This window comes from Rousettus aegyptiacus, unplaced genomic scaffold (genome assembly GCF_014176215.1).
Source record: "Rousettus aegyptiacus isolate mRouAeg1 unplaced genomic scaffold, mRouAeg1.p scaffold_m13_p_3, whole genome shotgun sequence".
Classification (NCBI taxonomy): Eukaryota; Metazoa; Chordata; class Mammalia; order Chiroptera; family Pteropodidae; genus Rousettus; species Rousettus aegyptiacus.
Window position 1 is genome coordinate 117,637,262 of NW_023416306.1, and position 13,508 is coordinate 117,650,769.

At 34.3% G+C, this 13,508-nt stretch overlaps 1 protein-coding gene and 1 pseudogene across 6 annotated transcripts in view; one reads left to right on the forward strand and one right to left on the reverse strand.

The window, feature by feature from the left end:
• Window positions 1-13,508, reverse strand: part of SPG11 (SPG11 vesicle trafficking associated, spatacsin) — a 63,696-nt gene that overhangs the window by 34,390 nt on the left and 15,798 nt on the right. For all 6 annotated transcript variants that reach the window (XR_001595794.2, XM_016136193.2, XM_016136192.2 and 3 more), the window contains 9 exons: window positions 12,551-12,683; window positions 10,086-10,241; window positions 9,535-9,710; window positions 7,528-7,704; window positions 6,449-6,520; window positions 6,028-6,155; window positions 5,525-5,700; window positions 4,597-4,810; window positions 1,296-1,499 (listed from right to left, as the gene is read on the reverse strand). Coding sequence is in view for 5 of the 6 variants with exons in the window: in XM_016136193.2 (XP_015991679.2) it covers window positions 1,296-1,499; window positions 4,597-4,810; window positions 5,525-5,700; window positions 6,028-6,155; window positions 6,449-6,520; window positions 7,528-7,704; window positions 9,535-9,710; window positions 10,086-10,241; window positions 12,551-12,683 (1,436 nt within the window). In the remaining variant the exon portion in view is untranslated. The remainder of the gene's footprint in view (window positions 1-1,295; window positions 1,500-4,596; window positions 4,811-5,524; window positions 5,701-6,027; window positions 6,156-6,448; window positions 6,521-7,527; window positions 7,705-9,534; window positions 9,711-10,085; window positions 10,242-12,550; window positions 12,684-13,508) is intronic.
• On the forward strand, window positions 7,172-7,297 carry LOC118600470 (annotated as a pseudogene).

Genomic DNA, 13,508 nt, shown 5'->3' on the forward strand with positions numbered 1-13,508 from the left:
AACAAAAACCAAATTCTCTGATTAACACACAGGATAAGACAGATAGTTATACCATGTTTGCTCAGATGATAACTAGCATTAAAAAAAGAAAAACCTTGAAATTAAAAGGTAAATATAACATAATACACTCCCATTCTTGTGTTGTGTTTTACATATTCCGTATGATCCGGAAAAGGAGAACATTTTAGAGACAGAAGTATTACTTAAAAATGTGTTTACTACCACAATGAAATTTTACCTGCTCTGTATAAGATTAACAGATACTTTGTACTTTAAGATACTTTGTATTTTATTGTTTTTTACAACAAAAAATCTTTAGCATTTTCAAACTTAAGAGGTTTTTAAAAACCTTTATAGAACTATGGAGATGCTAAGACTAAGGAGTTAAAGGCTCAAAATAGGTCCTTTGAAAATATAGCTTTTAAGTCTTCTCTTGCCAGTTGCTTTGGGGAAAACATTTCTGTGTCTAAGTAAGCCTCAATTATATGAACCAGAAATATACTCTGTATTTGAATTCCTAGTCTTTACTACACAAAATTAAAAAAAAAAAAATGTTCTCATTAGCACACTGAAAGTGGGCTCTACAATCAAACATAAGTAGAATTAAATCTGGCTCTGTCATTTACTCGCTGTGTGCTGTAAGTAAGGCACTTGGTCTCTCTTCTGGCAGCTTCGGTTTCCTCATCCATGGAGATAGGAGTAACCACCTTGGGTTTTTGTGAAGATTAAATGAGATAATCTATGTAAAGCACTTAACCTAGTGCCAAGAAGATTGTGAGTACACATGTATTAGAGACTACTACTGTTATTGTTATTATTGACCCAGTAGCAATTGACACGGGCCACAGATATAAGTCTGTAAGTTGACCTTAGGTAGGTGTATACTGATGTCTGTCTATCTATCTAAATATAAATTTTGGAGCATATATAACCTGCAGTGGCTATGAATTCAAAGTTGTTTTTCATTTGGTAATGAAAGCATCAAAGAATCCCAAATTAACCTTTAGAATCTTCTTCTCTTTTAAACTTTGAAAGCATTTCTTTCACTTTATTCTAATCTCTAATCATTTTAAAGGGTAACATGTTATAGAATTAACATCATCAAAAAACACATGATAAGCATTTAGCGGAATGCAGCATTGAACTAAAAGATGTACCAACTGTTGCAGTGGAATTACTTCAAAAAGATCAGTATTCCTCATGAGATGGCTTAGTATTTTCCTAAAAGTCATATTTAAGTAGTATATTAAAAAGAAACGTGAATATCTCAGGACAAATCGATTTTCAGTACTCACTTGTAATAGTCAAGATAGACATAAAGAAGATACTGCAGATTGTGTTCCAAACAATAGAGAATGAAGTGAGAATGAAAATCCCAACCTTCTTTGGATCTGTAGTTTTGAACAGGGAGGTTGTTTTGCATCACACCCCCAATATGGTTCAGTCTTAGGAGGAAAAGCTCAAAGTCTTCTAGTTCAGATGTAAGAAAAATCCCATTTCTATAAAGCAGATTTAAGAGATGACAAGTTAAAAATTTGCTGGATTCAGAGCATACCAAACAACTTCCATTTGTTTAAGTCTCAACCACAGCAGGTCCTTGAATAACACCATTTCCTTTCATTTGTCACTGTTTCATTATAACTTATAATGTTGATGAGAGGCCACAGGAAATTAACTTGTTTGTGTCAAACAGCCTACAGTAAAACTGGTTTCATTATATGTCGTTTTGCTTAAAGTCATAGAACCTACTGACAATGTTAAGTGAGTACTTACTATACTTTAAAAAAAGTATTTACAAATTAAGATTTCCAATTTTTATTCTATATTTAAATATATTCTGACACACATGTTTTGGTAGTTTCCAATAAAGGTTTCTGAACCACTGTAGTACTTAAAGGTAGTAATGAGAGTCTCGAGTTACCTTAAGTATTTCAAAAAGCTAAACTGAGTAATCTCCATTTTTTTTTGGTTGTTGAATGGAACTGTACAATCCAGTGTGGCAACAGTTGTTAGCTCTTGATGCTAGATGCTTTAAGCACAGAGAAATTCACCAAACTATCCAAATGAAATCATTAAGAAACTGAAGCAGAATAGTTTAAATAGACTAAACAAGAATAGCAATTTGCATTTATACTTTTTACAAATTTACTATTAAATACATCAGACACACCACGCAAAGGAGTATAGAAAATATATTATGTGAAGTTTAAAGAAACGCCATGTAACCAACCACCACTAAGATTATATAGCACATTATATCTGGAAGCCCCTGGTACCTTCCTCCCCCATTGCATGTCCTTTGCTGCCCTGAGAGGTAACCACTAACCTGACTTTAGTGATAACCATTCCCTTAGTTTTTATAATTTACCACCAATATATGTAGCCCCAAATAACATATGATTTGGTTTTGCCTATTTTAAACTTTATATATACATGGAACATTCTGGAACATTCTTCTACTCAACAATGTGCAATTTCTCTGTTGATACCTGTGACTACTGTTAGTTTTTGTTGTCATATAGTATTCCACTGCAATAATTATACTACAATTTATTCAACTACTCTACCTTTGATGGTCATTGCAGTTGTTCCTAGAGTCTTAGTAAAACAAATTTATATTTTTATGATCACAACTGGGGAAGAGGATTTTTTTATATGTTTATTGGCAATTTGTGCTTCCTCTTTGTGAAATGCCTAATTGTGCTAGTATCTTCCCCTTAAGATCAAAGCTCTACTCTTCTCCTGCTATGTGTCCCTGGAGGCTCACTTGTATTGGTCGCTCCAGAAGGCTCCAGTGCCCTCAGGTTTCAGTTCTGGTTTGCCATATGGGAAACCCTCACCAGGAGATAAGAGTCAGGAAAAAAGGTAGGATGGGGATACCTCTGCTCTCTGTGTGCTGGGCGATTGCAAGTTGGTTAACACGCTCTCCTAAGAGACACAACTCTTGCCAGGCAGCTCTCTGGGTCTCACTGTTCTCTTTCTTTGCTCCTTTAGGCTTTTTAGAGAGCTGACGCTAGTCCCAAAGTCATTAGGATTCTCTTCTATATCTTCCAAAAGCTTTACAGTTTTGCATTTGGCACCTAGATTTTAAAATCTACCCAGAATTGATTTTATGCATGAGATAAAGCAGAGGGTCCAATTTAACTTTTCCCCCATATAGCTATCATCCAGTCATCCTCACCACATTTGTTGAAAACTGATCTTTCTCCACTGTTCTGCGGTGCCATTTTTGTCATCTATGACCATACATGTGTGCTCAATATTCTCTTCCACTGGTCTGTTTGTCTACCCCTGCGTCAACACCTCCACTGTCTTGCTTGCTATAGCTTTATAACAAGTTTTGATATTTGGTGGGGCAAGTTCTTTTTTAAGGCTATTCTTAACTTTCTGAATTTCCATATAAATATTTATAATTAGCTTGTCAAAATCCAGGAAAAAAAAAAACCTAATGGAATTTTTACTGAGATTGTACTATATCTAAAGATTAACTTGGGAAGGATTGATAACAGGTTTGTCTTGTTCCAAGTCTAAAGAGAATGCTTGTGATATTTCACCATTAAGTATAATGTTGGGTAGACTTTTTTGAGACACCCTTCTCAAGTTAAGGGGATTGCATCTATTTTTAGTTTACTAGTAGTTTTTATTAAAAACAATTTTATCAAATGCTTTTCTGTATCTATAAGGGTAGTATGATTTTATTCATGTTAAATCATACATATGTTAGCTTGCTAAAAAATCAAATATTAAGTAAAATATTTAACAAGTATACAAATTATATACAATTTTACTTTTAATAAACAGGAAGAAGGTGATTTAGTGCACTGGAAAGAAGAGTGAATAAAAAGTCAGAAGGAAAAGAACTGAAGCCTGTAAGTAATGGGCAAAGCTATTAAATTCTCTGAATCTTACTCTCCATATTTTAAAGTTGGGTAAAACGATACAGCTATACTTTCCCAATAAATATAAATATAAAATAAAGTAATACATGAGAAATAAGTTTAAGAAACTTAAAAATTAACATGGATTAACATGTTAATTTTTAAGTCTCCTTATATTATTTTGGTAGCATAGGAAGATAGATTAGGTTGAGCCATATGAAATTGCTGATATTCACCTATTTTTGACCCCACAAATGGCAAGTTCACATGGTTCAATCTAACAGAATTATTTTTAGGAATGTATTAAAATTTAAAGTCTTCATTTATCACTGCAGGAACTCCTTTCCCTCACTAATTTCTTAATTGAGCAGTCCTCTTTAGTTCAAGGCCATATATAACATATGGGTACAGCAAGAAGAGTAGGAGACATTACAGGATACTAAACTATCCTCCTCTCAGCTCTTACCACTTGGTCCTTATAGTCCCACTGACAGCTTACCACTTCTACACCAAAGCACATACAGTGTTTTGGGAAGAACCTTCATCTAGAATTTGAGAACCTCAAATGATGCTAAATGCATATGATTTTAAAACCTCAATATACAACAATTCCCTTTTAATTTTAAAATGCTATGAAACAATGTTCCCTGGATTCATGGCATCTCAAAGGAAACATTATAGAATTATGTTTTATTGCTTTTCTTCACAGTTACAGTACCTGGCCAGGTCATCTAAAATTTCATTCCTCATGTTATCGTTACAGCAAGTGTTCTGATCAATAACATCAACAGTCAGAGAGGGCCATTTGTTCTGCTGAAGTGAAGCATAACTATTATGGGTCTGAAATTCTCCAATCCATGAGATAATGCTTAACCAGTCATGGCGAGCTGTAAGGTATCTCCAGAGGGCTTCAGGAGAACATGATTTGTATTCTACATAAAGAATAAAATACACTTTAAAATAGCAGTGAGTTATGATTTTTGACACAAAACTCAACACTAATTGAGTAAATATAATGATCTGAACAAATATTTATATAACAGGAATTATTCAGCCCCTCTGCTTCTTTTACTATTTCCCTCTTTTATGTTGCTGTTCATTTTATAATCAATACTTCAGCTGGAAGAAGAGCTAAATGTTGCTTCTTATTACTATAGTGATTTAATGAAACTTAGAAATTAGTTGTATGTTTCATTTATCTTTTCAGCCCTTGTTTTCTTTTTTCTTTTCCTTAATATAAATAAAAACTTGGGCTGTAATAGTAAACATGAACTTGACACCCTATGATTACCTATGTTTACCCCTATTAGTTTACGCCAGAGCCCCAATGGGATACGGATCCTCAGTTTACACAAAAAGAAACTCAAAGGGTATTTGGAAAAATAAAGAATGTCACTGTTGAGGAGGGGAAAAGAATTCAGCCGTGAAATCTCAATTCACTGAACCATATGACTCTCCTCTTTTATTATCACTTATAAATCCCTTACAAAAACACTGAGATAAGAAAGAGGTTTTAATGACCTGCATTTTAAAGCAACTGAATATTTCCCCCCTAAAGGAATTCTAAAATGGACACACCAAAATATACCAATACCTAATTTAATAGTCATTCAATGTGCTCAGATTTCAGGCTCTCTCACACTTGCCTTCTGGATTTATCCTGGAGAGAAGGATGGATTCTTGTGTTAGCTGATTCCACCACTGGGCCCAATTTAATGCAATTCTATGGTTCTGCTTGTTAAATTTATCTTTTTGATCATATTTCAAGAATGACTCCAAAACAGACTTGTGCTTAAAAAAATCTTGTTCTTTTATCCAATACCTAAAACAGTGATATAATTTTTTTAATTGTGGAAGAAAAAGCATCATTTCTTTTTATCTGCTCAAAAACTTCTGCTCTTTTGGGGAACACATACTTCAATACTTTTTATTTTGTATTTATTATTTTCAAAATATATATCTTATTATGCGCATATTGAAATAACAAGAAATTGCTGAGTCCTTTCTGAATGATACAAGTTCTCCCTTCATGGGCAATGTAAGCTCAGTTCCACTGAAGCTTACGGATTCGTGCTCATTAACAGTTATAAACTAAACACTGTCTACAATATTCTTCCCATGTTATCAAAAAGGGGGCTAATGAGGCTACCTGGGAAATGACTGGATCTGCATATTTTCTTGCAAATGTTCTGAATAAAACTTCTCAACTTGATGCACAAAGTCTATAGTTCCATTCTCTTTTTCAGAAAAATAATTTTTTTCTTTTAAAATTTCAACCTTGAATAAAAAGTAATTAAATTAAGCAATAACCTTACAAAAATCAAGCATATTTGCAAAACAAAGGTCATCAAAATAAATGTCTTTTAAAAATCGTATTTTGAATTTTTGAGGTAACATATATAGTCCTTTAACATAAATTTTCCTTTACCACAAATGCAAAATAATCATTTAAAAAGACATGGAGTAACTGTACTTTTACTTACTAGATATTAGCAGAATGTTAAAATAAAGTTGAAGTTTCACCAAGGTTTACTAGAAAATGTAAACCACATCGTCTCACCTTTACCTACCAAAAAGTCCCGTATATTTTTATCAGTTGTATAGAAACATATCTTGAGTAACTGGTCTTTTACATCAAAGCCCTATAACACAGAAAATCAAAAAAAATTTAATGGGGCTATTTTGAATATAAATATGTTAAATACAGAAGTACTCTATTATAGATATATATGGAATTCCACAGCTTTCCTGCTCTTATGAACATTCATTTTCTACATTTGTCATACATACTTACTGCCTATCCCTAAAGTCCTTAAACAATTTGCCAGAATAAAGGCAATACATAGAACAGTTTAAGGTAATGCCAAAATACCACTGGGTCAAAACAATAAGTATCTGCTATAATAATTCACTTGAAAACAAAAGTCAATGCAAATAACTAACTTTTACATAGTTTGACTCCTCTGTACTTCCAGAAAGTCACCATGGGCAAGACTCCAACCATGAAGATTAGAACAAGATCTCAGCTTAGTCCAGGAGCCTTACCTCTACAGCTTCCCCTTCTCAAATGAAGTAAAACCATGGAGTAGGAAGCAAAGGTAAAAACCGTTAGAGGGTCCAAATGGAGGTGTCAGGGGTCACATGAACAATACAGTGTCCCCCAACAAATAAGAAGGTCCTGTGTGTGCTTTGACATACAGGAAACTTTCTATGAGAAACAATGTCTCCTTCTAACCAAAGTGCCAAGTCTAACAGAGAAAATTATGGAAACTCCTATCAAAAATCTCTTCAAAGTCTATGTCCATGCCACCCTGAACATGCCCGATCTCGTCTGATCTCAGAAGCCAGAAGCTAAGCAGGGTCGGGCCTGGTTAGTACTTGGATGGGAGACCACTTAGGAAGACCAGGTGCTATAGGCTTTAATAAAAAAAAAAAAAAAAAAAACCTCTTCGAGAAAGTTCTCAGTACCAAAAAACATTTCTTAGTATTATTGTCATTATTTCCAAGTAAAAGCTACACAAGTTTTAGTTTGTGATACAACTATGAATACAAATTAATTCTTACATCAACCAAAAATTATATTAAGTACATAGAGATCTTCTCTTACTTTAGGGACTTTAAGATCAGACAAAAGCATTATGCTACTCACCATATTCTTTAAAAGTTCAGAGGCTTCCTTTATGTTGTTCTTTTTCAAATTATCAAAGACCAAATCTAGGCCTATTCTAATCAGCTCCTCAAGTCTTTGAGCAGAATGACTATTAATCCTGAAGAAAGTCTGTGCCTCTGGTATTCTGTTGTTTAAAATGGCATTGGCAATAACGTCCTAAGAAAAGGGAAGAAAAACATCTGCCTTTTAAGTTCTTTTATATTTCCTTATTATGATTATCAACGTGGAATTTATACATTTATTAAGCATCTACTATGGGACTTTTATTGAAACTCTACTACTAGATTTGGGGCTTTGCACCAGGGATATAAAGTTGAGAGACCCTATTGTCCAGGAACTTTTAGACTAGTAGAACACTCACAAATAAAGTACTGATTATAGTACTATATGATAAGGGAGAGAATACAGGTATCCCAGGGTGCTAGAGAGGAGGGTCAAGAAGAGGAGCATCGAAATAACAGGCATGACAGAAAGGGGTGGGGGGGTGTTTCTTAGCAGAAATAACTCATGAAGTAAAAGTTTTAAAGATAACTATTATATACATATATTGAAAAAGGAGAAAAATTGTTCCAAAAAGAGGGAATATTATATACAGAGGCATAAAGGCAAGAAATAGCATCAAGTCTTCAGGGAACTCCAAATTACTCAGTATAACTGGAAAAAGTTGAGGAGAGCAGCAGATGAGACTTGAAAGAAAAGTAGAGATTCCATCATGAAGGGCACTGTGTGTGTGTGTTAGATGGATTGTATCTTGAAACTTCTGTGGAGCCACTAAAAGATCTTAAAAGCAAGAGGTGATATAATCAAATACATCTATTTTTAAGAGACTATTCAGGCAGCAATGTGGAGAATGGACTGAAAGAGATTCAAGCTCAAGATAGTGAGCTTGGAAGTACGTTACTGTGATACTACAAGAAAGAAGAAATCAAGCACAAACTGAAACCTAAACTCAAAGAGAACAGAAAGGAGATTTTCTTAACCTGGAGCTTTAAAGGGGTCTGTAAACCCCATTAATCCATGTGAAAATTGTATGCATGTGCACATGCACACATTTACATGTATGTTTTTGGAGACAAGAGTCCATGGCTTCCATCAAAGTGAACTCTACCCTCCCTCAAACTAAAAATCAGTGATTTTGTGTAAAAAGAACAGAGGACCCATGGATGGTGCTTTGGAGGATATTAAAGGGGGGAAAGCTAGAGGTGAAACCTGCAAGAGAGAGTGGAAAATACAAGCCGAAAAAGGTAGAAGGAAAATCAAATAAATTTTGACAAGAGGATGAGTAAGAGACAAAGAAAATGTAGTCATACCACATACTTCTCGCCAACAACTCAATCCTACAAACCCGGCAGCCTCTCAGCCTTATCACTTTCACGCCTTATTGATTCTGATCATCTGGGTTAAGCTATTTTGGCCTTTGTCTTTCCAATACTCAATGTGGGTGGAGGGATTCTTCCAGTCCCCAACCCAGCATAGTTTGGCTGTATTAACTTCTATAAAAAGAAAGCCAAGCAGATAAGCATGGAAAATTTAACTGGCAAAATCTTGACTAGAATCTGAGACAGGACTCAAATCGATTAAACTTCCAACAATAATGTCATAAAATAAAGTGTCCTAAGATTGAATCACCAGGAACAATTTGATTTATTTGAAGATCAGGCAGAAAGCATAAGTCTAAAGTGGCAAGCCCTAGCTATTGATAGTGTTGCTAAGGAAGTGCCCGCTTCCCATAGGTTTGGGGATGGTGTCTCACTGGATCCAAGTGAGCAGATATGGCATCAAGTAGCAGCCTATCTGTGTTCTGAATTAAACAAAACTTGTAGAAATAAATTTGAAGTCATGCTCAGAGAGCTAAAATCTATAAAACCTAAAACTCTTGTTAAAGATTCTGAATTCCAAGTGTACAGAGCTTAATTTGGTTTCTTCTATTGTTTCCTCAGATCCTCTATCTGGTATATAAAAGAAATGATAATTATTCATATTTACCTCAACACTTAGTTTCTCCCAGATATTGCTCTCCTTTACTTTTGGGACATTTTCAATTACATCATATTCATCTATAACATCTGTTAGCTTCCAAGGAAACTTTATCATGAAAGTTCGAAGTTCATTAATGTAGCTGGTCAAAATGTTCACTCCTTTCTGTAGATGTTCATCTAGGTCTATGGAAACACCAATGGATCAATTTCATATATACAGAAATATGTGTGTGTATATATACAGAGAATATACCATGAGCTATTATAAAAAAATTCTAGAAAATGTTAAAATTCCAACTCAGTGTTTTCAAAACTTCAAACAAGAAATTTGAGCTTTCTTATTTAAAAGTAGCTCCACGATTTAATATAACTCTTTTCACAATGATTAGACTTTCTACCAACTTTCCCAGTGTTAGAACCCATTTCACTCACTAAATTATACACTGATTTTATCCACCTTTACCACTGGCTTATCCTCTCTTATGAAACAGGAATACTTATATTTTTGTCCTGACACAGGAACAGGACAATTGCACCCTTCTTTGCTGTTATTCTTACCTTCATGATAAATAAAAATCTCCTTTATTTGTTTGTTAAGAAAGGACAGTGTAAGATTAAGCAATTGTTCTGAGAAGTTTTTACTTTGGGTTTCAGAATCACTTTCTCGAATTGCTGAGCAAAGTAAATCCAATGCTGGTGTCAGCTCTTCCACATCTGAGAAAGAACCAAGAAATTAACATGAAAAATACCAGGATTCTCCCAATAAACATATCCAAAAATACCATGCTGCAGTATTTTAAAACATAAAACAAGGACCAATGTCTTATTTTCACAAAACCTTTATGAAGTCTTATTACACCTACAAACTTTAGTGATTCTCTTTACTTACTAGTCATTATTTACTGGTATTACCATAGCAAAACTATCATTTTGCTTACCACCTACTATATCTTAAGTATTGTATTTGGTGTTTCATAAATGAAATCTCATTTACTCCTTTCAAAAACCTGAGAGGTAGGTGTTACAGGCCTCTTATCATAGATAAGGAAACTGAGGTTCAGAGAAGATAAATAACTTGCCCAAGCTAATTTGGAAAGTAAGTGGCAGAGCCAAAATATGAACGTAAAAGCCAGCCTGATTCTAAACCACTCTCTTAAAACATGTGGAGAAAAAAAGGAGCGTGGGCCCCTGAATCCTCCATTTGTCAACTGCAGGCCCTAGTGAAGTGATTCCTGTTTATTTCAACATCAGCTCTAGGGCTGTATTTGTTTAAGCGGGATTAATGAGAAACATGGTTTTACCCCAGGAGAGCAGGTAAAGCTTTTTCCCATGCTTATTTCCAGACTGATCCACCTCCCCTTCAGGGCGGAGCGATGCAGGTAAGAATAAAGTGACAAAAAAATCACAGACCACCAAAGAGCAGGAGAAATGAACAATGGCCATATGCTTGCTGATGGAGCCTCACTTACCGCCACAAACTTGGACTTTTTCTATAAATTTGAGATTAAAAAAAAATTGGAGCATAAAAAAAGTCTGCAGTTCAAAAGGGAGAATACAAAACTCTGCACTCAAAACAAAATAGAATGCTTTTAAAAAAGAAAATTTCTAATCCACATTCTCAGTAAACTAATACTATATTGATGTTGAAAAAGTAAGTTGTCATTTTCTTCACATAGAGTACAAATTGGTAAAACTTTTCTAAAGGACAACTTATCAAAGTATTTAAGAATATAAATTATGTATCTCTTTGACTTGGAAATTCCACACCTAGAAATTTATCCTAAGTAACTGTACATATGTGAAATTATACACACACAGCATTTATAGCACACTGTAAACAACAGTAAAAATTAGAATCCATCTAAATGTCTAACAGAAGTTTGGTTGGGTAAATTATGGTACAGCCCATACAATGAAACTCTATGTTACCATAAATCCTTGAAGGACATTCGGTCCCGTCCAAAACATCCAAGGAGACATTTGGTCCATGCCAACTCATCTACATAACTCCATGTGCCTTTACCAGCTAGGCTACTGAGGCAAGAATGGGTGTTATCGTTAATAGAGCCACGACACAATTATTGGAGCAGTAAAACATGATAATGTTTTTTATGTATTAATCCTGTAAACCCAAAATCAGAAAAAAATCCAGACTTTGCCTGTTTTTGTTAAGGTAGTTTTATGGGAACACAGACATACTAATTCACTTATATTGTAAGTTATCATGGGCTGTCTGAATGTAAGGACATTTCCTAAGCATGAACTTTTTTGACAGGACCAAATATCAAGGACTACTTGGTATGGACCAAATATGCTCATGGAGGTTTTCAACGGGACCAAATTTCAAGAACATTTGGATATGAGCCAAACGTCTCTGTGGATATTTGGGACAGAAACAAATATCCACAATCCCATAAATAAGATATTCATTAGTAACAAGAATGATGTCTATAATATGTAATCAAATAAAAAAATTATAAGATTATAAACTTGTATGTACAGATGAAAACATACTTGATTACCATACGTCTCTGAGGAGATTTGTATATGGCTACGCAGTCCAAAAATAAAAGCTAGCTTTCTTGTTCACTGAAAAGGAAAGCCAAAATCTTGAAAAGTATTGGTAATGTAGCAGAAGAGTCTGGCTGAAAATTCTTATAACAGGTCCCAATCCACAACTCAGCCAGGTGTACTTTCACTATACATTTCAAACAGTTGCAAGGATAAGCAATTTTGCAAATAAATTTCATTCTCTTTTGAATACAAATCTCTTAAATTTGAAAGAGCACTTCCTCCCATACTAAAAATACGAAGCGCAGTAAAGGATATAAACAATCAACATTTCACTTAGAATGAGAACATTTATAGATTCTCACAACTCTCTCAAGTTTCCACAAGCTGTATAAAATCTCATAACTGAGTTTTGGCAAGTAAATAAGTCATAAGAAAAAACAACAACAATTTGAAAGTAATTAAAAAGATAAAATGATAAATGCTAATGTAGACATCTTTATTCTACTTACTTTTTAAATATAAATGGGATGGAAAGTGATCAAACTGATCAGATACAGATGATTTTGAGGATGGATTCAAAAGATTTTCCTTGCTCTTCAAAAAGAAATCTACTGTGTCTAGCTGACGATTTTCTATACCGGCCTGAAATGGTAGAAAATCAGAAAAAAATTATAATAGGAAAAAAAAACAGAAACTAGATTAAAAAAAAACTTTAGAGCTTAAATGTGCTGAGACTGAAGGAGACACAAGGCTATCTTTATCTTGCAGAAGTAGGTGGGTTCTAGTAGGATTGTGACAATGACTAATTATGCAATCAGGATAAATCTCTGTAACCTTACTGAACATCAGTATCCGCTTCAGTAGAAACAGGAGGTTAGACAAGAAAACTCTTCCAGTGCTACCGTTCTGTAATTTCAAAAGCATTGAAAACTAGGTACTTGAGGATCATCCTTACAATTAAGGTATAGTCTATCTGAATTAAAATGTTAAAGCAGTACGGTATAAAGTTAACTGAAAAGCAGGCCAACAACAGACTCCCATTTCTCACGAGGTGTCTTGAAGAAACTCTCTACAGAGAGCATTTAACACAGATTAAAAAAAAAAAAAAAGTGTGTATATATCTCTAAATGCTCAATTGAACAGAACAGAGAAAAACTCTCAGGGGATAAAAACGAGGAGAGACAAATCCAGAAAAGTGAGCTCTAAAGCCAACTGCTGCCTGAAGTCATCTGCAGATCTCCGATGCACTAGAGTTGGAAAACGAAAGCTCACCAATCAAATCCAGACTTTGCCTGTTTTTGTTAAGGTAGTTTTATGGGAACACAGACATACTAATTCACTTATATTGTAAGTGGCTACAATAACACAGCTGAATAGTTATAACAGAAACCACATGGCCTGCAATACCTAAAATATATACTACCTGGCCTTTACAGAAAAAGTCTGCCACTCCTAATAGTATGAGTA